General features: G+C 39.3%; 1 protein-coding gene across 4 annotated transcripts in view; it reads right to left on the reverse strand.

The window, feature by feature from the left end:
* masp1 (mannan-binding lectin serine peptidase 1) overlaps positions 1–23,786 on the reverse strand; it is a 128,442-nt gene that overhangs the window by 100,341 nt on the left and 4,315 nt on the right. For all 4 annotated transcript variants that reach the window (XM_034293850.1, XM_020044832.2, XM_013132739.3 and 1 more), the window contains exon 4: positions 17,453–17,584. In XM_034293850.1, coding sequence (XP_034149741.1) covers positions 17,453–17,584 — 132 coding nt within the window. The remainder of the gene's footprint in view (positions 1–17,452; positions 17,585–23,786) is intronic.

Here is a 23,786-nt window from a genome sequence, read left to right on the forward strand (position 1 = left end):
CACCCCAGAGATATTAACTCCTTTTAAAGCCAGCAGCCAACCTGTTGCAATGTATGCAGCGTCCAAGCTCTCAATAAGCAGATATGGCCACTGATTGGACCAGTGAACAAATATGGACAAATTAGTATGAACACCACATTACCCATGTAGATTATTTAACCTGTTAAAAACAGATACGTTGACAGACAACATTCTAATTTAGAACAATGACCTGGGGGAATAGCCACAGTGGGAGGAGGGAGGATGAATGAGCCAGTTGGAGACTGGAGATGATTAGGTACCAATGTGGTTATGAGGCCCATATTTTGCCATGACATGGTTTAACACTAGAAACACCAGGCCTTTTTGACCCTCAGTAACCACCAGAGTGAATGCCATTTGGCATCATTAGCATTATAATTGACCCTATTAGCATGAACATTCTCCTCTGCAGCATCACCATCCAGCGAGAGCATCAGTTCACCTGCTGAGTTGTTATCCAATTATATAGAATAGTCAAAAAATAATGAATTACTGAATTTGTTTGTTTTAAATGGTTAATGAATTTGAAAAGTACAAGGATGTCTTTGTTTTGAAGGTCTCATACAAGAAAAAATAAAAAGATTTCATTGAAAAAGACAAGGTCTGAAATACATAGGCTGTGAACAGCGTGTCTTTGCAGGTCTCTCTCGGGGGTTTTGGCGGGGCTATAGAGTTTATTTAAACACCAATGCATAGCTATAGTCTCCTAGACTACTGGAATATAAGATCTTTCTATAGGTGACATAAGTTATTAGAAAAAGAAAAGATATGGTTTGAATTGCGTTTTGTGAGTAATTATTTAGCCTAATACATTTGTAGAATAATAATCTTCGTTAAAATAAGCATAGAAAGAGAGATGATAGGATGTGTGCACGATTAAGATTCTCTTTCCCTCATAAAATAATGTTGATTTACATTTGATGAATTAGCCTAAACAATAAGCTGAATCTCCTATTGATAATCAGTAACCTGTGTGATAAGTAGCCTATATAATTTGTATTATACTGTACACCCTAATTAAGTTTTTGAATGGTCATGAAAATCGTATAAATCATTTGTAATTTAATTCAAATTCATTAATCTGGGAGTATTGCGCATTCATCCATTGATGTCATACATTCAGTGACGGGTGATTAGCGCCTGGGTACCATTTGGGTACCAACACTAAGTGGCGTGGGCTGTTGGCGTATTAAGTCGGAAAAAGGTAAAAAAATAAAATAAATACAGGTAAATGGTCTCAAAATAGTTTTCTGTTTGTCAGTTTAGAATTCTGACAACGGAACAATGTAATATACGCCTATTTAGGAAAAGTCATGGAAGGAGAAGGGTGTAGATTTAAAAATGGGAATTTTATTAGGGGTGCTTGCCAAAGGCAAAGCACAACTATAGGTTTCTGCCACAATTTTTTATTATTATTAGGCGTGCTAGCCAAAGGCAAAGCACAACTATAGGTTTCTCCCATAATTCTTATTAGGTGTGATTGACAAAGGCAAAGCACAATTATAGCTTTCTCCCATACTTCTTAATATTAGATGTGCTTGACAAAGGCAAGGTATTATGGCATTACTAAACAGTCATTGATTTAACTAATGCTAATTAGCGTAATTACCGTTAATTAACAGATAGGTTGTATCTTTTAAACCATTCAAGCAACAGACAAAACCAACTTTGTTTCCCATGTTTAGGCTATCCCTACTTCAAATTTGGAAACATTTATCGATTTTACTTATGCTAATTTGCGTGATTAGCATAAATTCACTATTAGGCTGTATCTTTTGAACCGTTTGAGCTACAGAAACGAAACCAACTTTGTTTCACACGTTTAGGCTATACCCACTTCAAATGATGTAATGTTTATCGATTTTATGTATGGTAATAAGCACTAATTAGCGTTAATTAACTATTATACTATATCTTTGAAACCGTTCCAGCTACAGACATGAAACACACTTTGCTTTACCAGTTTAGCTATCCCCTGTTCAATAATGACACGTAAATTCATTTTACGCATGCAATTTGCGTAATTATCATTAATTAGCTATTAGGCTGTTTCTGTTGAACCATTCGTGCTACAGACACGAAACCAACTTTGTTTCACACGTTTAAGCTATCCCTACCAGTTTAGCTATCCCCTGTTTATATAATGACACGTTTATTGATTTAATGTATGTTAATTTTCGTAATTAGCCTTAATTAGTAATTAGGCTGTATCTTTTTAACCAATCTTTTCAAAGCAACAGACTTGAAACTGATTCTCATTCAAGAGTTTTGACTGTTTCTATTTAATGTAATGACATGTTTATTTACTTTACGTACGCTACTTTGCGTAACTAGCATGAATTAACTATTACACTGTAGCTCTTGAACCGCTCGAGCAACAGACACAAAACTGACATTGTTTCACACCTTTAAGCTATCCCCACTGCAATTTCTGAAATTTTATTGAAATTACGTATGCTAATTAGTATAATTAGTGTTAAATACTAGGCAGTATATTTTGAACCGTTTGAGCTACAGACACGAGATCTGTCATTAGTGAAACTTTTATTATCTAACTATGTCATGTATGCTAATTCATGCTAATTACCCTCACCAACAGTATCTCTGGAGCCTTAAGAAATACATTCTTTAAACCTTTCGATAGGTAAACAATTTCAAACACATATTTTAAACAGCTAGCAAGCACCCCACATTTTCTTCAGGAAATGTACTTATCTAGTTGTTATTATTATTATTCCTCCAGCTCTACAGTCCAAAAGCTATAAACACGAAACCAACTCCAAAATGCAACACATGCTTAAACTCGGGTTGCTTGAGCAGATCTTTTTGATAGCTATTATACTTTTTAAACAATATTTACATGAGCCACCAATGTCTTTCAATGGGGAAAAAAGTGTCCATAGACTTGAATGGTAAAAAAGTCAAAAAGTCTAGACGCATCTCCTCCTAGAATTATCAAGTCCAAACCAATGCCAAGATGTTCAGTCTGGCCCAACACATTAACGTGTTTCAATGAGAGCCAAAGTAATACAGAGGTTTCAATTCAAAATGTTCATGCTTTAGGGCCAATCAACCTTTTATAACAACTTTAAAGGTTTGAGGCTATCCTAAATAAGAATTATATTGTATCTTTTCGAGCTACAGAAAAAAAAAAAAGATCTACATACAAAAGTTTACACTATCCCGAGTTCATATAATGAAACTTTTATTTATTTTACGTATGCTAATTAGAGTATTTACCGTTAATTAACAGTCAGGTTGTATCTTTTGAACCGTTCGGGCTACAGACACAAAACTACTTTGTTACACCAGTTTAGGTTATCCCTACTTCAAATCTGGAGAAGTGAATGATTTTACGTATGCAAATTTGCATGATTAGCATTTATTCACTATTAGGCTGTATCTTTTGAACCGTTCGAGCTACAGACACGAAAGCAACTTTGTTTCACAAGTTTAGGATATCTCTAATTCAAATTAAGAAATGTTTATCGATTTTACATATTCTAATTTACATAATTCAATTATGTTAAATTATGTAAATAATTAGCAATTGGGCTGTATTTTTTAACCGTTCAAGCTACAGACACAAAACCATATTTGTTTCATCAATTTGGGATATCCCTTTTTCAAATTTGGAAAACTTGGTTTAATTTTATGTATGATAATTAGCGTAAATAGTGTTATGAACTACTAGGCTGTACTATTTGAACTGTTTTGAGCTACAGACACGAAATCTGCGATTGTAAAAACGTTTATGAGCTTTAACTAAGTAATTTATGCTTTTTTATGCTTTTACCCTCACCAACAGTATCTCTTGAACCTTAATAAATACAGACTCCAAACCTTTTGATAGGTAAACACTATTTCAAACCATAAATATTTTTTAAACAGCTAGCAAGCACAACAGATTTTCTTCAGGAAATGTACTTGTCTAGTTTTAATTACAAACTCAGGCACCAGTCGGCGTAGGCATTTGGCGTTCCTAGTTTTACAACCCATACTCATAACATCAGTACCATGGGATTTGTAGAGACCAGTTAGGACCCCTGTTAAACATCCCATCCAAAAGACAGCACCATTTTCAGGACACTTATAGCAATGTCAGGTCTCCCAAATAGGGACCTACCCTGCATAGCTTGACCAGCAAGCCAGCAATGGCATACAAATAACTTATATAGACAGAACGTCAGTATGCCAACATTATCATTCTAACTAGTATTCATGTAATCAATCCCTGCTCTCCTGGACATTATTGCCTGCTGCACCTTCAAAGATGCCTGTAGACCAGCTACAGGATGATCAATAGTTATTGGGCACCAGTTTTTCACACTTCTTATCCTGGTCCATATATCTTCTAGTGGTGCACATAGACAACAGAATAATCTGTAAACTAGTCATTATTCAAGAAATTGGCTAACCAAGAATCATGGCAAATTAGTCAATTTAGGCTATATCAGTATCTGAAGCAACTACTGTACAGACTGAATTTAATAAATACCTTATTTTTTGGTAGCTAGGGTTGCACGTTTACCTTGATTAGCAAACCAGATACATTTGTGCTCAAAAGTTTGCATAACTATTATTTGTTATGGGATTCACATTCAACTGTATGTCATAACAGAATGGCACAATCATAAAACAAAACATTTCAACAAAGACAAGAATCTAGCTTGCTCAGTGCATCCACGTGAGAGCTAACAAACTCATGGACTATTTATACACAGACATTAATTGCAATTTAAAAGCCACAGGTGTAGGAAATTCACCTTTAATTGCCATTTTCACCTGTGTGTCACCGTGTGACTGTAACAAGGCCAAACATTCAAAGGTATGCAAACATTTGATCAGGGCCATTTGGGTGATTTCTATTATCATTATATTTAAAAAGAGGCCAAACAACTATGTGATAATAAAAGGCTTCATAAGATCACCATCCTGTACACGTTACTGGGAGCATTTATTATTTTCAGTTAGATATGAGACTAATGTAGCAAAAATGAGTGTACTCAACACACACAAGTAAAGCTTTAGGACTGTAGCTAGCTAAGGTATTTAACAAGTTGCTGTCACTCGTGTCCAAACAAAATTTCGTCATATTAATTTGGTTTATATACAACAAACATCTAGATAGCTAACAGTAATGATGTTCACTTTACAAAGCACCTTAACCTAAAGCTCTCACCTGAATCAAACGGATGTGCAACCCAGGATTTCCTGCACGTTAACTGCATGGAACTCTTTGTTTGAGACTGTGGTCCCAGCTCTCTTCAGGTCATTGACCACAGCCAGGGCAACTAAGGAGTGGCTCCATAAGAAGCATCTCAAGGTCCTGGAGTGGCCTTGCCAGTCTCCAGACCTAAACCCAATAGAAAATCTTTGGAGGGAGCAGAAAATCTGTATTGCCCAGCGACAACCCCGAAACCTGAAGGATCTGGAGAAGGTCTGTATGGAGGAGTGGGCCAAAATCCCTGCTGCAGTGTGTGCAAACCTGGTCAAGAACTACAGGAAACATGTGAACTCTGTAATTGCAAACAAAGGTTTCTGTACCAAATATTAAGTTCTGCTTCTCTAATGTATCAAATACTTTTGTCATGCAATAAAATGCACATTATTTAAAAATCATAAAATGTTTTCTGGATTTTTGTTTTAGATTCCGTCACTCACAGGTGAAGTGATAAAAATGACTGACCTCTACATGCTTTGTAAGAGGGAATACCTGCAAAATCGGCAGTGTATCAAATACTTGTTCTCCCCACTGTATATAAAGCCCTACCCCACAGGCTTCCGGTATACTTAACATAGGTATAAATATCTATACCAAATAATGAAGAATCATTGAATATGTAACTAAACACAGGATTTGTTTCGAGTTGGTTAATGATACAGACCCCTTTTGTATCTCCTGTGTTGGGTAGTTCCACATTTTCCTCACGTGTGGTAAAGTTTCCAATTGGAGTTTGTTTGGATGCCGTGGTGTCCATGTGCCACTTGAAAGAAAATTGTGTTTGCCTGTTATAGTGAGAAATGTGTTTGTTTTAATGTATTAAGATGGCTAATGTTAGTCTGTATGTACATTTTGTGTTTTGTACTACATTTTTATTCTTGGATTAATGTTCCCAGGGCACACTTGTAAATGAGACCTAGGTCTCAAAGTGTCTCCCTGGTTAAATAAAAGTTAAATCAAATCAGTAGGTTTGGTGAGGTATTTTGTAAGAATACGACACAGGCCCAGATGGTGGAGTGGTTCTATTACGCAGAGCGTGGGTTTACTTCTGAATCCAAAACGCAGAAGTCAGGCAACGGTCAATACACAGAGGATCAGAAAGGTGAATGTACAGAATCAGGCAGGTTCAAAAACAGGGTCGAGAATAACAAGCAGAAAGACTGGTCAGTACACAGGAAAAAACAAATAATCAAAGAGCACTCAATCGAATGGCTTAGTATGTCGTAACAAATAAAAATCAATACCTCACAAAGGAAAAAAAGGTGCGACAAACTGAACTAAATAGAAAACAACTAATGAAAACCAGGTGGGTGAACAGTTGTTTAATATTCATGTGACTGGGAACCGGCGAGTGAGCTGTGTTCTGGAGGCAGAGGATGTGCAACGACAGGTGAACTGGGAGTCAGTCTTACAAATACGTCATATGAAAAATGCTTTTTGTATACAACAGACCGATGTATAGGCAGCTTGCTTGATCCTTAGATGGTGACTTTACCTGGAGGGGAAATACGGCCACAAATGTGCTTTTCATGTCCTTATCAGCCTGTAAATTCCTTCATCGCTTGAAAGCAATGCCTATATTTGAGTTGTCCCTAGAGCTTCATCACAATTTAAGACTGGCAATGCACAGCAACCAGACCAAAATACACAAGAGAAAACCAGTAAGACACTGAATGTAAAACTAAGTATGCCTACAACAACAATTCCATTTCAAATAATATACTGGCTATGGGGGATACATGTTATGATTAGAATTGTACTGCCTTTGTATGGCGGAAATGAACACACTTAGGAGATTACTGCCCATTGTCTATATGTGCCATGAAAGGATGATGACGTGGTCAGTGCTGTTCCACAATGCAACAGTTTTACTGATCTTGTGCCACAGAATTTGAAATTTTAATAATAGCCTTAGCGTAAGCAGCCTGGACTGAGCCAGAACAGATGAAAGGTAAGAGTTGACAGTATCCCCTGGTAAAGTGAGGCAAATAAACACCCTGGACAGTACCCTAGTCCAACAGTGTCAACCCTAATCCATCTCCCTAATGGTGGTTGACAAGAACATATGTTTGTGGCATAAGAGTAGTGGCATATAAAGTCAGAATTATGCCCAATTAAGGATATGGAAATAGCCAGCTTTACTGTTAAATCTGAAAGGAAATGTGACTTTAAATAGTAATTCCAGTTCTTAGTGTTTCTGACTAAATTATGTTTTTTTCCCCATTGCATTCATCATGACCTTGCTACTTTCTATGTTTGTGAACATCAGTTAAATTCTGCATTTTTACATAACGCACAATGATGTTGTTAAATAGGCCTGACAGAGTTTGATGTAGAGTTCAGAAAATCCAAAGTGTTTATTACAACAGCGCGTTAGTACTCGAACGTTGGAACAGAGACTGCGCTGTTCCAGGTTCTTGGAAATTGGAATATCTACGAGATGAGCAGCCGTGCTTCCCACTCACCCTCTTCTGAAACATGTCCCGAGACGTTATGTCCACGCAAATCTACCTGTTAGCTTTTAGTATGATAAGTTATGCTTATTTTCTAGTGTTGCTAGCCTAAGAAAAGCATAAATGTCATTGCCAGTCGCAATTCCACTAAAATACAGTATACTACAATTGTGGAATCGGAAACTTCCCTGTTCCCTGTCCAAAAATAAAATTACTGATCTCCTGTTTAATGCTTGTGGATAAACATCTCTTAGCTACCTTGCCTGCCTATTTAATGTTATTGTATTTTGTTGAATTGGTTGAATCATATAATAAATATTTACATACAGTTGTGTTCAAAAGTTTGCATACCCTTGGAGAATTGGTAATATACGTACCATTTGTAAAGAAAACGCGTGAGCAGGCAAAGCAAATCTTTTATTTCTGATGGGATTCCAATTCAACTGTAGGTCATAACAGAATGGCACAATCATAAAACCAAACATGGCAACAAATACTTTTTTTTTTTTACTGACCCCTGTTCAAAAGTCTATATACCCTTAGTTCTTAATTCTGTGTATTGCCCCCTTTAGCATCAATGACAGCGTGCAGTCTTTTGTAATAGTTGTCTACGAGGCCCGAATTCTTGCAGGTGGTATACAGTGAGGGAAATTATTTGATCCCCCGCTGATTTTGTACATTTGCCCACTGACAAAGAAATTACCAGTCTATAAATTTAATGGTAGGTTTATTTGAACACAGAGACAGAATAACAACAAAGAAATCCAGAAAAACACATGTCAAACATTTTATAAATTGATTTGCATTTTAATGATTTGCGGATGATGTTGTCGTGTTGGCCCCTTCAATCCAGGACCTTCAGCATGCACTGGGACGGTTTGCAGCCGAGTGTGAAGCAGTGGGGATGAGAATCAGTACCTCCAAATCCGAGGCCATGGTCCTCAGTCGGAAAAGGGTGGCTTGCCCACTTTAGGTTGGTGGAGAGTGCCTGCCTCAAGTGGAGGAGTTTAAGTATCTAGGGGTCTTGTTCAAGAGTGAGGGAAGGATGGAGACTGACAGACGGATCGGTGTAGCTTCTGCAGTAATGCAGTCGATGTTTCGGTCTGCCGTGGTGAAGAAAGAGCTGAGCCGCAAGGTGAGAAGCTCGGTCACCCGGGAGGAGCTCAGAGTAGACCTGCTACTCCTCCACATAGAGAGGGATCAGCTGAGGTGGCTTCGGCATCTGTTTCGGATGCCTCCGGAACGCCTTCCTGGGAAGGTGTTTCCGGTCCCGTCCCACCGGGAGGAGACCCCGGGGAAGACCTAGGACACGCTGGAGGGACTATGTCTCCCGGCTGGCCTGGGAACGCCTCGGTGTCCCTCCGGAAGAGCTGGAGGAAGTGTCTAGGCAGAGGGAAGTCTGGGCATCTCTGCTTAGACTGCTGCCCCCGCGACCCGGCCCCGGATAAGCGGAAGATGATGATGATTTGCATTTTAATGACTGAAATAAGTATTTGATCAACTCTCAATCAGAAAAATGTCTAGTTCCCAGGTGTCTTTTATACAAACTGAGATTAGGAGCACACTTTTTTTTTTTATATCTCTTATTATTCATTAAGAACAACCAAGTTACATACTTACTGTAAATACATTTGTTTTACTTTTCCATTTCCAAAATAAAACCCCACTGGCCACCCTCCCACATCCTCACCCTTATCAGAACCACTGTGCGTCTCAGTATGACCCCCATCAAACAAAATACAGTATTGAGTCTCCTGTACACTCATATACGATCCAGTAATTTTTTTATAAAAAAAATAATAATAATTAAAAAAAAAATAAAAAAAAACAGTAGTACATGAAAACAATAATGTAGACTTCTTTAGGCTTCGGCCATCAAACTGTCTTAGTGCTTTACATGTCATTAGGGAATCTCGAGAAGGGACTTAGGTTTTGCAAAATATGTTATTAATGGGTTCCAGATACCATAAAATAGGTCATTGGACCCTCTAAGGGGATACTTTATCTTTTCCAATTTTAGATACATCACAAGATCAGTCAGCCATACAGATACTTTCGGCGGGTGTGGCGATTTCCAATGTAGAAGAATTTGCCGCCTGCCAATCAAAGTTGAAAAGGCTAATATATCTTTATACCTAGCAAGCCCTATATGGTCGCTCCGCACCGTTCCAATACACATTGGGCTCACATTCTGTTTCTATAACTTCAGATAGCATTTTGTAGACCCCCAACCAAAATGTATATAAGCGTGAGCCTGACCAAAACATGTGGTTCATGGTTGCTGGAGCGCTGTGACACCTGCTACAGTTTTCATCCATGCCTGGAAATATTTTTGCCAATTTAGCTTTAGAAAAATACATCCTATGTAAAACTTTAAACTGGATTTATCTTAGACGAGCACAGGGTTTAGTCCTATTAACCCAACGCACGGCTTCCTCCCATATACTATCTGGTATTGTCTCTCCAAGTTCATCATCCCACTTTGCTCTAATCTTATCCAAAATGTCATCACCATGGGAAATGATGTTACAAATTCGGGAAATAAGTCCCTTTAAAATAGACGACACTTCCAAGATATCCTCCAAGACAGATGAATCTGGTTCATTTGTAAAATCGGTCGTATTACTACGAATAAAGTGGCGAACCTGAAGATATCTAAAATGATTTGAGCAGGAGAAGTCAAACTTTTCACATAAGTCTTTGAAACTAGCAAATAAACCATCCTTATAAAAATCTTTAACAGGCCTTGCCTGTTCCATTCCAATAAAGTTGCATCTATTCCAGCCGGAATAAATTAATGATTATGGCAAATTGGGGCTTGAATGGAAAAGATAGAGAGCCCTAAATGTTTTCTAAATTGTTGCCAAATACGTAAGGTATTAATGATTTGAAGTATGTGTTGAAATAGCCAGAGGGATTTTAGAAGTTACCAAACCTGAGAGTGATGTTGAAAGACAATTACTTTCAGATTCACACCAGACCATATCTGATGACTGACTCCAATAAAGTATTTTCTTGCAGGTATATGCCCAATAGTACATTTGTAAATTGGGCAAACCCAAGCCCCCACTGGAATGATGTCTTTGAAGGAATCTCTTTTGAAGTCTAGGAACCTTACCAGCTCCAATAAAAATTATTTAAGTACATAAATTGGGAGGCACTGAAAAAGATAAAGAAACCTGGGAAGAACATTCATTTTAATACAGTTAATCCTACTAGCCAATGACAAGTTCATAGCATTCCATCTCTGAAAATCTGACTGTAATTTACCTACTAAGGGAGTAAAGTTTTTATGGTCTAGCTCAGGAAATGTCTGAGTCAAGTTAATACCGAAATACTTAAACCCATCTCTGGACATATAAAAGGGTAATTCTGAGTCCTGAAGAGACCAGGCCAATGCATTTATAGGAAAGCACTCACTTTTAGCAAGGTTCAATTTATAACCAGAGAAAATACTAAATGCTTGCAATACATTCAAAACTTGGGGAATAGAATGTATAGGGTCTGATAGGTACAACAATAAATCATCAGCATACAAAGATAACTTATGGGTCAATCCCCATCTTTGAATTCCACCTATTTCTGGCTTCGACTTAAGCACAACAGAGAGAAGTTCAATAATTAGACTTATTGGCAAAAATAATTTGGAATGATTCCTATTGGTGACTACTGACACATTTGGGCTAAAGTATAAAAGCTCAATCCAAGATCTAAAATTAGGGCCAAAACCAAATCTGCTCAAACAGTCAAACAAAAAACTCCACTCTAACCTATCAAACGCTTTTTCAGCGTCCAGAAAATGACCACTTCAGCCACCGCGCTGGACTCAGGTGAATACAAGACATTTAGAAGGCGACGCACATTTGAAAAAGATTGCCGTCCCATCATAAAACCTGTTTGGTCCGGGGAGATCACCTCTGGCATTACTTTTTCCAAACGGAGTGCGAGTGATTTTGCCAATATTTTGATATCACAATAAAGGTCTTTCCCTGGTTTTAACAGTAAAATTATGGAAGCTTCAGTCAGTGTCCTGGGCAAAGTACCATTAGCTTTTGAGTCGTTAAACATCTCAAGTAAAAAAGTGCAATTAGTTGCCCCGAAAATGTCTTTCAAAATTCAACTGGGTATCCGTCAGGGCCCGGTGCCTTTCCATTTTGCATGGTCCTAATTGCATCCACAAATTCGGTGTGCGAGAAAGGGAACTCCAAGTCTGCTCTACTGACTGCACAAATTGCGGGAATATTGACATTGCTGAAAAAAATTATCTATAACTGTATTGTTTTCAGGAGCTTCCGATGAATACAAATTCGAAAATGCCTGAAATGTATCATTAATTTCTATAGGAGAAGTTCCCCATTATCTTTCATAATACACAAGATATGTTATTCAGACTCTCTACTTTTCAACTGGCGGGCTAAAAGACAACCCGCCTTTCCCCTGTGTTCATACATAATGGCCTTTGATTTCAACAACATCCTTTGTTTTTTCTGATGCCAACATCTCACATTTAGCCTGAAGTTCTACTTTCTCTTAGTAAAGTTCTGGGCATGGGGAAGCTGAATATTGGCTATCACCTGTATAGCTTGGATCAATCTTTCTTGCTCTAAACATCTGCTTTTATTTAGCATGGATTTATATGAGATAATATTCCCCCTAATAACAACCTTAAGAGTCTCCCACAAAATAGTTGGAGATACACAATCACCTCCATTAAATTCAAGAAAATCATCAATGGCTGATGAAATCATTTAGCAAAATCCATTCTCTTTCAATAAAGAAGTGTCCAATCTCTATGGAATGTACTCCACACTTTTGTGTAATAAAGATAGGTCTAAAAGTACCGGGGCATGATCAGATTCATTTATTGATGAATATTATAATTTTTTTTTTACCAAAGACAGCAATGCACTATCAATAAAGAAATAATAAATTCTACTATACGTATGGTGTACATGGGAAAAATATGAATAAGTCCTGCTCAATGGGAAACAGAAACGCCATGGGTCAATACAGCCTACTTGATCCATAAACATTGACCATCTCCTTGCCATGTTGGAGGGAGAATTTGATTTTGGATTGGAACAATCCAAAGATGGAGTAAATGTACAATTTAGACCCCCTCCAAAAATTAGAGAATGGGAATTAAGGCTTGGAATGGATGCTAACACTCTTTCTACAAATCTCTCATCGTCCCAATTAGGAGCATATACATTCACCAGTACGACAGGTTAGAAATATAAAGACCCTAATACAATAACATATCGCCCTTGTGAATCTTCTATTACCTTTGTTAGGCTAAAAGGAACTTTTTCATGTATCAGAACTGCCACCCCCCTAGACCTATGACTAAACCCTGAATGAAATAATTGGCCCACCCATGTTTTCATTAATCTGAACAAAAAAAAGCAATAAAGCAATTTCACATTTAAAAAATTTCAAATGTGCAAATAGTCTTGCACGTTTCACAAGTCCATTCATCCCCGTTTCACAGGACATTCCATCTTATAAACCTGACAGCTTTACCCAAGTCTTGATTGAGTCTACTATTATCCATCAACCAACTTAAAACTGGCAAGCTACAAGTACTCAACGAAACTGACTCACAGAGAAAACACATGACTAGTTCAGACACAAGTTGAGGCATGGATACAATATCTTCCACCTTGCCACCAGCCATGTCCTCCGCCATAGCTGAAAGTTTGCTAGCGAGACTGGCCTGCCGTGTAGACAATGTTTGCTGCATGGATTTCGGTCTGCCACTCATTCCAGCAATAAGAAAAAGCACAGCAAACGTTATCTCGCAAATGTATGATCCAACAAAACCAAAAATTTAGGACGTGGGCGATGTTAAAACAGTATAATTTCATAAGTCAACTGGGAGCTCTGTACCGCGTGTCTCATACCCACAAGGCCATACTGGATGTCAGGAGGACACTCTTAAAGAGAGTAGTCCTAATCTCAGCTGGTTACCTGTATAAAGAACACCTGTCCACAGAAGCAATCAATCAGACGCCAAACTCTCCACCATGGCCAAGACCAAAGAGCTGCCTAAGGATGTCAGGGACAAGATTGTAGACCGACACAAGGCTGGAATGGGCTACAAGACCATAGCCAAGCAGCTTGGTGAGGTGACAACAGTTGCTGCGATTATTTGCAAATGGAAAAAACACAAAAGAACTGTCAATCTCCCTCGGTCTGGGGCTCCATGCAACATCTCACCTCGTGGAGTCGCAATGATCATGAGAACAGTGAGGAATCAGCCCAGAACTACATGGGAGGATCTTGTCAATGATCTCAAGGCAGCTGGGACCATAGCCACCAAGAAAACTATTGGTAACACACTACACTGTGAAGGACAGAAGTCCTGCAGCGCCCACAAGGTCCCCCTGGTCAAAAAGCACATGTACAGGCCTGTCTGAAGTTTGGCAACGAACATCTGAATGATTCAGAGGAGAACTGGGTGAAAGTGTTGTGGTCAGATGAGACCAAAATCGAGCTCTTTGGCATCAACCCAACTCGCCATGTTCGGAGGAGGAATGTCGCCTATGACCCCTCGAACACCATTCCCCCAGTCTAAAATGGAGGTGGAAACATGATGCTTTGGGGGGGGGGGGGGGGTTGCTCAGGGGACAGGACAACTTCACCATATCAAAGGGACGATGGACGGGGCCATGTACCATCAAATCTTGGGTGAGAACCTCTTTCCCTCAGCATTGAAAATGGGTCCTGGGTGGGTATTCCAGCATGACAATGACCCAAAACACACGGCCAAGGCAACAAAGGTGTGGCTGAAGAAGAAGCACATTAAGGTCCTGGAGTGGCCTAGCCAGTATCCAGACTTTAATCCCATTGAAAATCTGTGGAGGAAGCTGAAGGTTCCAGTTGCCAAAAGTCAGCCTTGAAACCTTAATGACTTGGAGAAGATCTGCAAAGAGGAGTAGGACAAAATCCCTCCTGAGATGTGTGCAAACCTGGTGGCCAACTACAAGACACATCTGACCTCTGATTGCCAACAAGGGTTTTGCCACCAAGTACTAAGTCATGTTTTTTAGAGGGGTCGAATACCTATTTCACTCATTAAAATGCAAATCAATTTATAACATTTTGGGATTTTCTGGATTTCTTTGTTGTTATTCTGTCTCTCACTGTTCAAATAAACCTACCATTAACATTATAGACTGATCATTTCTTTGTCAGTGGGCAAACGTACAAAATCAGGAGGGGATCAAATACTTTTTTCCCCTCACTGTTGCTGCCCATTTGTCTTGGCAAAATGGGCATTTGGTGCAGTAAAGGCTTCTTTCGGGCAACTCGACCATGCAGCTCATTTTTGTTCAAGTATCGTCATATTGTGCTACTTGAAAAAACCACACCATCTTTCTCCAGATCAGCCTGTGTTTCTCCTGAGGTTACCTGTGGGTTTTTCTTTGTATCCCGAACAATTATTCTGGCACTTTTGGCTGAAATCTTTCTTGGTCTATGTGACCTTGGTTTGGTATCAAGAGATCCCCAAATTTTCCACATCTTAATAAGTGATTGAACAGTACTGACTGGCACTTGCAAGGCTTTGGATATCTTTTTATATACTTTTCCATCTTTATAAAGTCCCATTACCTTGTTACACAGGTTTCTTGACAGTTATTTTACCCATGGTTCAGTATCTAGCTTGCTCACTGCATCCATGTGAGTGCTAACAAACTCATTGACTATTTATACACATACACTAATTGCAATTTAAAAAGCCACAGGTGTGGAAAAATGCACCTTTAATTGCCATTTTCACCTTGTGTGTGTGTGTGTGTGTGTTTGGAACAAGACCAAATATTAAATGCTATGTAAACTTTTGATCAGGGCCATTTGGTTAATTTATTATCATTATGATTTAAAGTGCCCATATTATGAAAATAACACTTTTTCTGGGTTTTGGGGTGTTTTGTGCCTCGGGTGCTTCCACACGCATACAAACTTTGAAAAAAATCGGTTTCGAGTGAGATATGGATTTCTGAATGTTCTCTGTCTTCAGTCTCTGGGTGAGCTGTTAGAAAACTTTGAATATTCCCACCCTCTACCCCCTCCCAACAGAGCATACCTAATGTCTCCACCGTCTATAGGCTCCACCCACCAGGTACAGCAGTAACTTCTTCTCTGATATCCTCCATGTTGTTACTGATTCAGAAGCACCATGTCGAAGCACCACTTAAACTGTGCTGTTGTTGGCTGTAAAGAGGAGCACAAAACAGTCCATCGCGTCCCAGCCGCAGAGGACAGAAGAGCGGCATGGCTTGAATTCATATTTCAAGGCAATGTCCCTGCTACAGTTGGCAAGCGGTTTGTGCTAACCACTTTTGAGACGGGCTTCAGTCAGTACAAGGCAGGATTAGCCAAGAAACTTTTGCTCAAAGAGTGCGCAATTCCAACTTTGCGTGGAATACCTGCAGATGAGGGACATGTAAGTAGTTCTATACAATTAGCGATCTTTATTTTGCAATTCTACACAAACTCACCAAGAAGTGTTTTGGCAAACTAACATTTTAGCTAGATAGTGTTTTGCAACATAGTACAAGGTAACGCTAACCGCTAGCTTCTAGCTATTATAATATTATATTTACAAACGGGATATGTTAGCGTTGTCTAGACCGTTAGACCACTACGCTCTCCCCGCTACCATGGTAACAGTTAGAGTGGGCGTGGGCAAAGGAGCAGCAGCTAATGAATATGCAATGAGCAGCAGAAAACAAAACACTTTGAAAGGGACTAATAAAGGGAGGTAAGAATCTTTTCCTACAAGCTATTTCCAGCAAACAACTTCAGAAACATGTTTTATGGAACTTATAGACCTATTTTAACTTGTTGAAAAGCAGTCATAATATGGGCACTATAAAAAGGAGCCAAACAACTATGTGACAATAAATGGCTTCATATGATCACAATCCATAAATAAGACAATATTTTTGCATGATCAGTCATATTTTCTAAATCAATGCCAAAATGTCCCAATTTCTGCCAGGGTATGCAAACTTATGAGCACAACTGTATTTCGTTGTGGCTTAACACCTATTAGAAAAGGCTAATTGTTACCAAGCCCTCACTTAAACCCCATTCTAACCACATTTAAGACAGGCGCTTATGTTATTTCAAATCAAGCATTGTCCATCGTTAATAATAAAAAAATTATCCCTTGAACATTATGCACATATTATAAACAGAAAATGTGTTTATTTATACAAATGTGAAGTTTTTGCGATTGATTGCAATTAATAATTTTAATCGTTTGATAGCACTAGTTTGGAGAAATAACAGATTAATACCCTCAGAGGTCCCATGTCATTTTTCCCATCCTGACATTATTTGAAAGGGGTAATTTGTAAGATTTCTAACATTCTACTTGCATAAAAACAAGAAAAAAAGACCAGTACACATCTGCAGTTAATGTTTTAAGTTTCAAAAGATTTTTCTACAAATTTACTCAAAGTGCCTGACATATTCCCAATAAAAAAATGTCGCCGGTCTGTCCATCAGTTTGCCGTGACTTGTAATCTCCTTATACTCGCTTTATACACTCACAGTAATGTCCTTATGTCCCTAAACCAGCTAGCTAGTACTATACCGATCTTGTTTGGTAAGGGAAGACGAGGAGACAAGTCTTGGTATTGTTTATAGGCAGGAGTCTACATAGTGCCCCTTTAATTTCATGGAAGATAATTCCTGAATTAAATTTACTGTATCACAGTGTGGGTGACAAGACAAAAAATACCTCGACATGTCCTGTTGTCAGAGTGCAGCAGGTAGCCATAGCGACAGGAACAGTAAAAACCGCCAATGTAGTTGTGGCAGAAATGGTCACAAGCCAGGTCCTCATCATTACTGTCCCTACACTCATCCACATCTGGAAAGAGGGGGAAAAGAGAGAGAGCGCGAGTCAGAACAGATAAGAATGACAGACAAAAACAGCACCTTTCCAATCAAATCCTAGCATTCATACATTGTGATACACCTAATCACCTAGCCCTTGATTAGCTTCATAGCAGCTTTAGAATATACAGTGCCTTTCAGAACGCATTCAGACCCCTTCAACTCTTCTCCATTTTTATTGTTATAGCATTAATTTACAATTGAGTAAAATACATTCAAACAATCTGACATCAATCTTCAGACAATACCCTTAAAATGACAAAACACATTTCTAGATTTTTGTGTTAATTTATTGAAAATGGATCTCTCTTGTACATTCATATGCAGTTCCTTTGCCATGACACTTTAAACTCCACTCAGATGCAACTAATGTTTATGACATTGAGACATCTCTAGAACCTAGAGACCACCTGTGGCAAATTCTGGTAAGTCTTTCAAGTGTGCAAAATCTGAGCGTTGGGAGTTCCTTAAGAATTATACAGGTGCTGGTCATAAAATTTGAATATCATCAAAAAGTTGATTTATTCCAGTAATTCCATTAAACTTGTATATATATTCATTCATTACACACAGACTGATATATTTCAAATGTTTATTTCTTTTAATTGTGATGATTATAACTGACAACTAATGAAAATTCTGTATCTCTGAAAATTAGAATATTACTTAAGGCCAGTATTACTTAAGGGCTCCTTTTGCCTGAATTACTGCAACAATGCAGCGTGGCATGGAGTCGATCAGTCTGTGGCACTGCTCAGGCGTTATGAGAGCCCAGGTTGCTCTGATAGTGGCCTTCAGCTCTTCTGCATTGTTGGGTCTGGCGGATCCCATCTTCCTCTTCACAATACCCCATAGATTTTCTATAGGGTTAAGGTCAGGCGAGTTTGCTGGCCAATTAAGAACAGGGATACCATGGTCCTTAAACCAGGTAATGGTAGCTTTGGCACTGTGTGCAGGTGCCAAGTCCTGTTGGAAAATGAAATCTGCATCTCCATAAAGTTGGTCAGCAGCAGGAAGCATAAAGTGCTCTAAAACTTCCTGGTAGACGGCTGCGTTGACCTTGGAACTCAGAAAACACAGTGGACCGACACCAGCAGATGACATGGCACCCCAAACCATCACTGACTGTGGAAACTTTACACTGGACTTCAAGCCTCTCCTCTCTTCCTCCAGACTCTGGGACCTTGATTTTCAAAGGAAATGCAAAATTTACTTTCATCAGAGAACATAACTTTGGACCACTCAGCAGCAGTCCAGTCCTTTTTGTCTTTAGCCCAGGCGAGACGCTTCTGACGCTATGTTTTGTTCAAGAGTGGCTTGACACAAGGAATGCGACAGCTGAAACCCATGTCTTGCGTGGTGGTTCTTGAAGCACTGACTCCAGCTGCAGTCCACTCTTTGTGAATCTCCCCCACATTTTGAATGGGTTTTGATTCACAATCCTCTCCAGGGTGCGATTATCCCTATTACTTGTACTCTTTTTTTCTACCACATATTTTCCTTCCCTGCGCCTCTCTATTAATGTGCTTGGACACAGTGCTCTGTGAACAGCCAGCCTCTTTAGCAATGACCTTTTGTGTCTTGCCCCCCTTGTGCAAGGTGTCAATGGTCGTCTTTTGGACAGCTGTCAACTCAGCAGTCTTCCCCATGATTGTATAGCCTACAGAACTAGACTGAGAGACCATTTAAAGGCCTTTGCAGGTGTTTTGGGTTAATTAGCTGATTAGAGTGTGGCACCAGGTGCCTTCAATATTGAACCTTTTCACAATATTCTAATTTTCTGAGATACTGAATTTGGGGTTTTCATTAGTTGTCAGTTATAATCATCAAAATTAAAAGAAATAAACACTTGAATGTATACATTATACATGTTTACATTTTTGAATGCAATTACTGAAATAAATCAACTTTTTGATGATATTCTAATTTTATGACCAGCACCTGTATATGCAACTTCAGAAATGAGGGAAAATATGCAGTATTTTACTTTGAGACATTGTTTATATTATTCTGCCAAGTGCAGAAGCATAAATCAATGCATCCTGAAAATGAATGCTTTAAACGGCTTGAAATACACAAAACACTGAATATAGGTTATTGAGGTTATAAATAAAAGCAATTTAATGTGTGGGTGTAAGTACAGTCAAGTTAGTGACCAAACCTTTAAAAATCGTGAAGTTAGTAATTGCTTGCAAATGCATATAAATAGCCTAAAAGGTTAAATAAGTTCACACCATTGTGTATTCAACAACAAGAGTTAAGCCTAAATAACAATTTGAAAGTAAAATATATTGTAAGAAATTTTACCACTGCACAATCAAGAGCATTCTGACAAACTGCGCCACAGTGTGGTTTAGCAGCTGCACCATAGCTGACCCTGCAACAGGTGGTGAAAACCACCCAGCACATCACTGGCGCCCAACTTCCTGCCATCGGAGACTTCCAGTGCAAACAGTGTCTGCGCAGGATCATCAGGGACACTTCACACTCATGCAATAAACTGTTTGCCCTTCTACCATCAGGCAGGCGGTACAAGTCTCTTCAGTCCCACACCATCAGGCTCAGCAGTTTCGTCCCATGCACTGTGACACTGCTCAACTCTGTGACCCATCACTTACCATACACCCCGCCACCCCTCACCCCACTTCTCAGGGACCTTGTTGCACTACTCGCTTGTACTACTCTGACACTAATAATGGATGTTTTCAGTGGTTACAGGTACATGTCTACCTCAGGAACCTCACCGCTGCTATCTCTGCACTTCAGCTGCACATGCACCTTGTATTTCAATTTGCCTCTTTGCACATATAGAATTGCCACTGTGCTTGCAGTTGTTACACACACGTCTACCTCAAAGACATTAGCGCTGCTATCGCTGCATCATGGTTGCTCATGCTACCCTACTACAGTACTCCTACATTTGCCTCGTTTGCAAATGCTATTTGTAAATTGCCATTTGTACCCAAACAACTGTTAACCCACTTGTAACATACAATACCTAATACTTTTAAACATTCTGCCCTCCTCTATTTGCCTTAATTGCACATTTAGTATTGCCATTTGTACTGCATTTGCCATCCATGTATATTATACCACTTGTAATATAAACATACTTAATACTTTTGTAAATTGTCTGCCCTCAATTTGCACTTCTGGTTAGATGCTAACTGCAGGGTTTATGTTAGCCGGCAAATGCCGGCTTTCAGCCGGTATCACTTGTAGCTGTCCAGCAGATAGAAACAACAAAGGCCAAAATGTCCGGTGGGAAAATTCCAAATAAATGAATAGATTAAAAGCATATTAAATTGCCTAAAATTGTGTGACCTATATGAAACTAGCAAATCAGGTGCATTAGAAAATGTGTTGCGTAGTTGTTGACTATACTCAAACAATTGCATAGGACTTAGCCGCTGTAATAGCTACTTTAAATTGGATATAACAGTCTAAGATTTCTGCACATATATTACATGCCTAGAACAAAAAAAGTATACTTACTACACTTCGCACACTTTGTCCCATGTTTCGTAATCTGGCAAAAGCGTACCGGTGGCAGTACACCCTGAACGAGCTGGTTAAACCCCCCCCCCCCCCCCATGACAATCAGTAGATTAGTATTTTAGGCAGACAGATATACACCGTTCTTTCTCTGTTCTTCATGGAGAGTTTTAAAGATGCAACACATCCACCTTTTGGTTATTTACTTATTGACTTTAAAGCTACAACACCAGAAGACTGCTGTCTGAGAACGGGGTTGTTTTCAAGGGATTGGCCTGTCGTGTACGTTCCTAGGAAAGTTTGATCATGTCTAAACGCATTTGTAGAAATTTACCACTTTTGAAGATGCTATTTAAGGCACTGGCGAGTCAACGAAAAGCTATGCCACCAGCAAGAATTGGGGACTCATAAACAACTATTCCAAAAGACTGCACGCTGTTATTGATGCTAAAGGGGGCAATAAACAGTATTAAGAAATAAGGGTATGCAGACTTCTGAACAAGGGTCAGGTCATTTATTTTTCTTTGTTGCCATTCTGTTATGACCTACAGTTGAATGTGGATCCCATAAGATGTTTCGCCTGCTTACTCATATTTTTATTTTTTACAAATGGTACATACACTCACCTAAAGGATTAGGAACACATGTTCAATTTCTCATTAATGCAATTATCTAATCAACCAATCACATGGCAGTTGCTTCAATGCATTTAGGGGTGTGGTCCTGGTCAAGACAATCTCCTGAACTCCAAACTGAATGTCAGAATGGGAAAGAAAGGTGATTTAAGCAATTTTGAGCGTGGCATGGTTGTTGGTGCCAGACGGGCCGGTTTGAGTATTTCACAATCTGCTCAGTTACTGGGATTTTCACGCACAACCATTTCTAGGGTTTCCAAAGAATGGTGTGAAAAGGGAAAAACATCCAGTATACGGCAGTCCTGTGGGCAAAAATGCCTTGTTGATGCTAGAGGTCAGAGGAGAATGGGCCGACTGATTCAAGCTGATAGAAGAGCAACTTTGACTGAAATAACCACTCGTTACAACCGAGGTATGCAGCAAAGCATTTGTGAAGCCACAACACGCACAACCTTGAGGCGGATGGGCTACAACAGCAGAAGACCCCACCGGGTACCACTCATCTCCACTACAAAAAGGAAAAAGAGGCTACAATTTGCACGAGCTCACCAAAATTGGACAGTTGAAGACTGGAAGAATGTTGCCTGGTCTGATGAGTCTCGATTTCTGTTGAGACATTCAGATGGTAGAGTCAGAATTTGGCGTAAACAGAATGAGAACATGGATCCATCATGCCTTGTTACCACTGTGCAGGCTGGTGGTGGTGGTGGTGTGGGGGATGTTATCTTGGCACACCTTAGGCCCCTTAGTGCCAATTGGGCATTGTTTAAATGCCATGGCCTACCTGAGCATTGTTTCTGACCATGTCCATCCCTTTATGACCACCATGTACCCATCCTCTGATGGCTACTTCCAGCAGGATAATGCACCATGTCACAAAGCTCGAATCATTTCAACTTGGTTTCTTGAACATGACAATGAGTTCACTGTACTGAAATGGCCCCCACAGTCAACAGTAACCCAATAGAGCATCTTTGGGATGTGGTGGAACGGGATCTTCGTGCCCTGGATGTGCATTCCACAAATCTCCATCAACTGCAAGATGCTATCCTATCCATATGGGCCAACATTTCTAAAGAATGCTTTCAGCACCTTGTTGAATCAATCCCACATAGAATTAAGGCAGTTCTAAAGGCGAAAGGGGGTCAAACACAGTATTAGTATGGTGTTCCTAATAATCCTTTAGGTGAGTGTATATTACCAATTATCCAAGGTTATGCAAACTTGAGTACAACTGTACATATACTTAATATCTGTATTTTTTACACTGTATTTGCATTTCTGAACAGATACTAACTGCATTTCATTGTACTGTACACGTTCTGTTCAATGACAATAAAGTTGAGTCTAATCTAATGGTTCCAAAATGACAAAAATGTGCCAAAGTCCTAACATTTCTCAACCTCACTGTATTTGGTACAACAAATGTACTTTTGAGCTAGTACTTTAATAATAATAATATTCCTTTTTTTAAACAATGTGGCTACAGGGAGGAGGTCAAGTGCCTGGCAGCATGGTGCACTGATAACAACCTGGCCCTCAAAGAAAACCAAGGAGCTTGTTGTGGATTACAGAAAGTCTAAAGTCTGCAGTCACGCCCCAGTTCTCCTCATAGACCTCCAGCGCAAACGGTGTTTGCACAGGCTGCACAGCACCATTAGGGACCCTTCACATTCATGCCACAAACTGTTTGCCATCCTTCCATCAGACAGGCAGTACAGGACTCTTCATTCTCGCACCAGCAGGCTCAGAAACAGTTTCTGTCCACCTACTGTAACCCTGCTGAACTCCATGACCCATCACAAACCATACCCACCCTTTGTACTACTGGTCTCTATCACTGCCTTACATAGTCTGATAAGGATGTTTTCAATTGTCTACAGGTACATGTCTTTGCTGATGTTCCTGCATTTCATTTGCACATGCCGACTTGCACCTTCAACATGCCTTCATCACACATTTAGAATTCCCACAGTACATGCATTTTCAGTTGTTACATACATGTCTACCTCAGGAACCTCATTGCTGCTATCCCTGCATGTGTTG

The sequence above is a fragment of the Esox lucius genome, chromosome 1 (assembly GCF_011004845.1).
Source record: "Esox lucius isolate fEsoLuc1 chromosome 1, fEsoLuc1.pri, whole genome shotgun sequence".
Classification (NCBI taxonomy): Eukaryota; Metazoa; Chordata; class Actinopteri; order Esociformes; family Esocidae; genus Esox; species Esox lucius.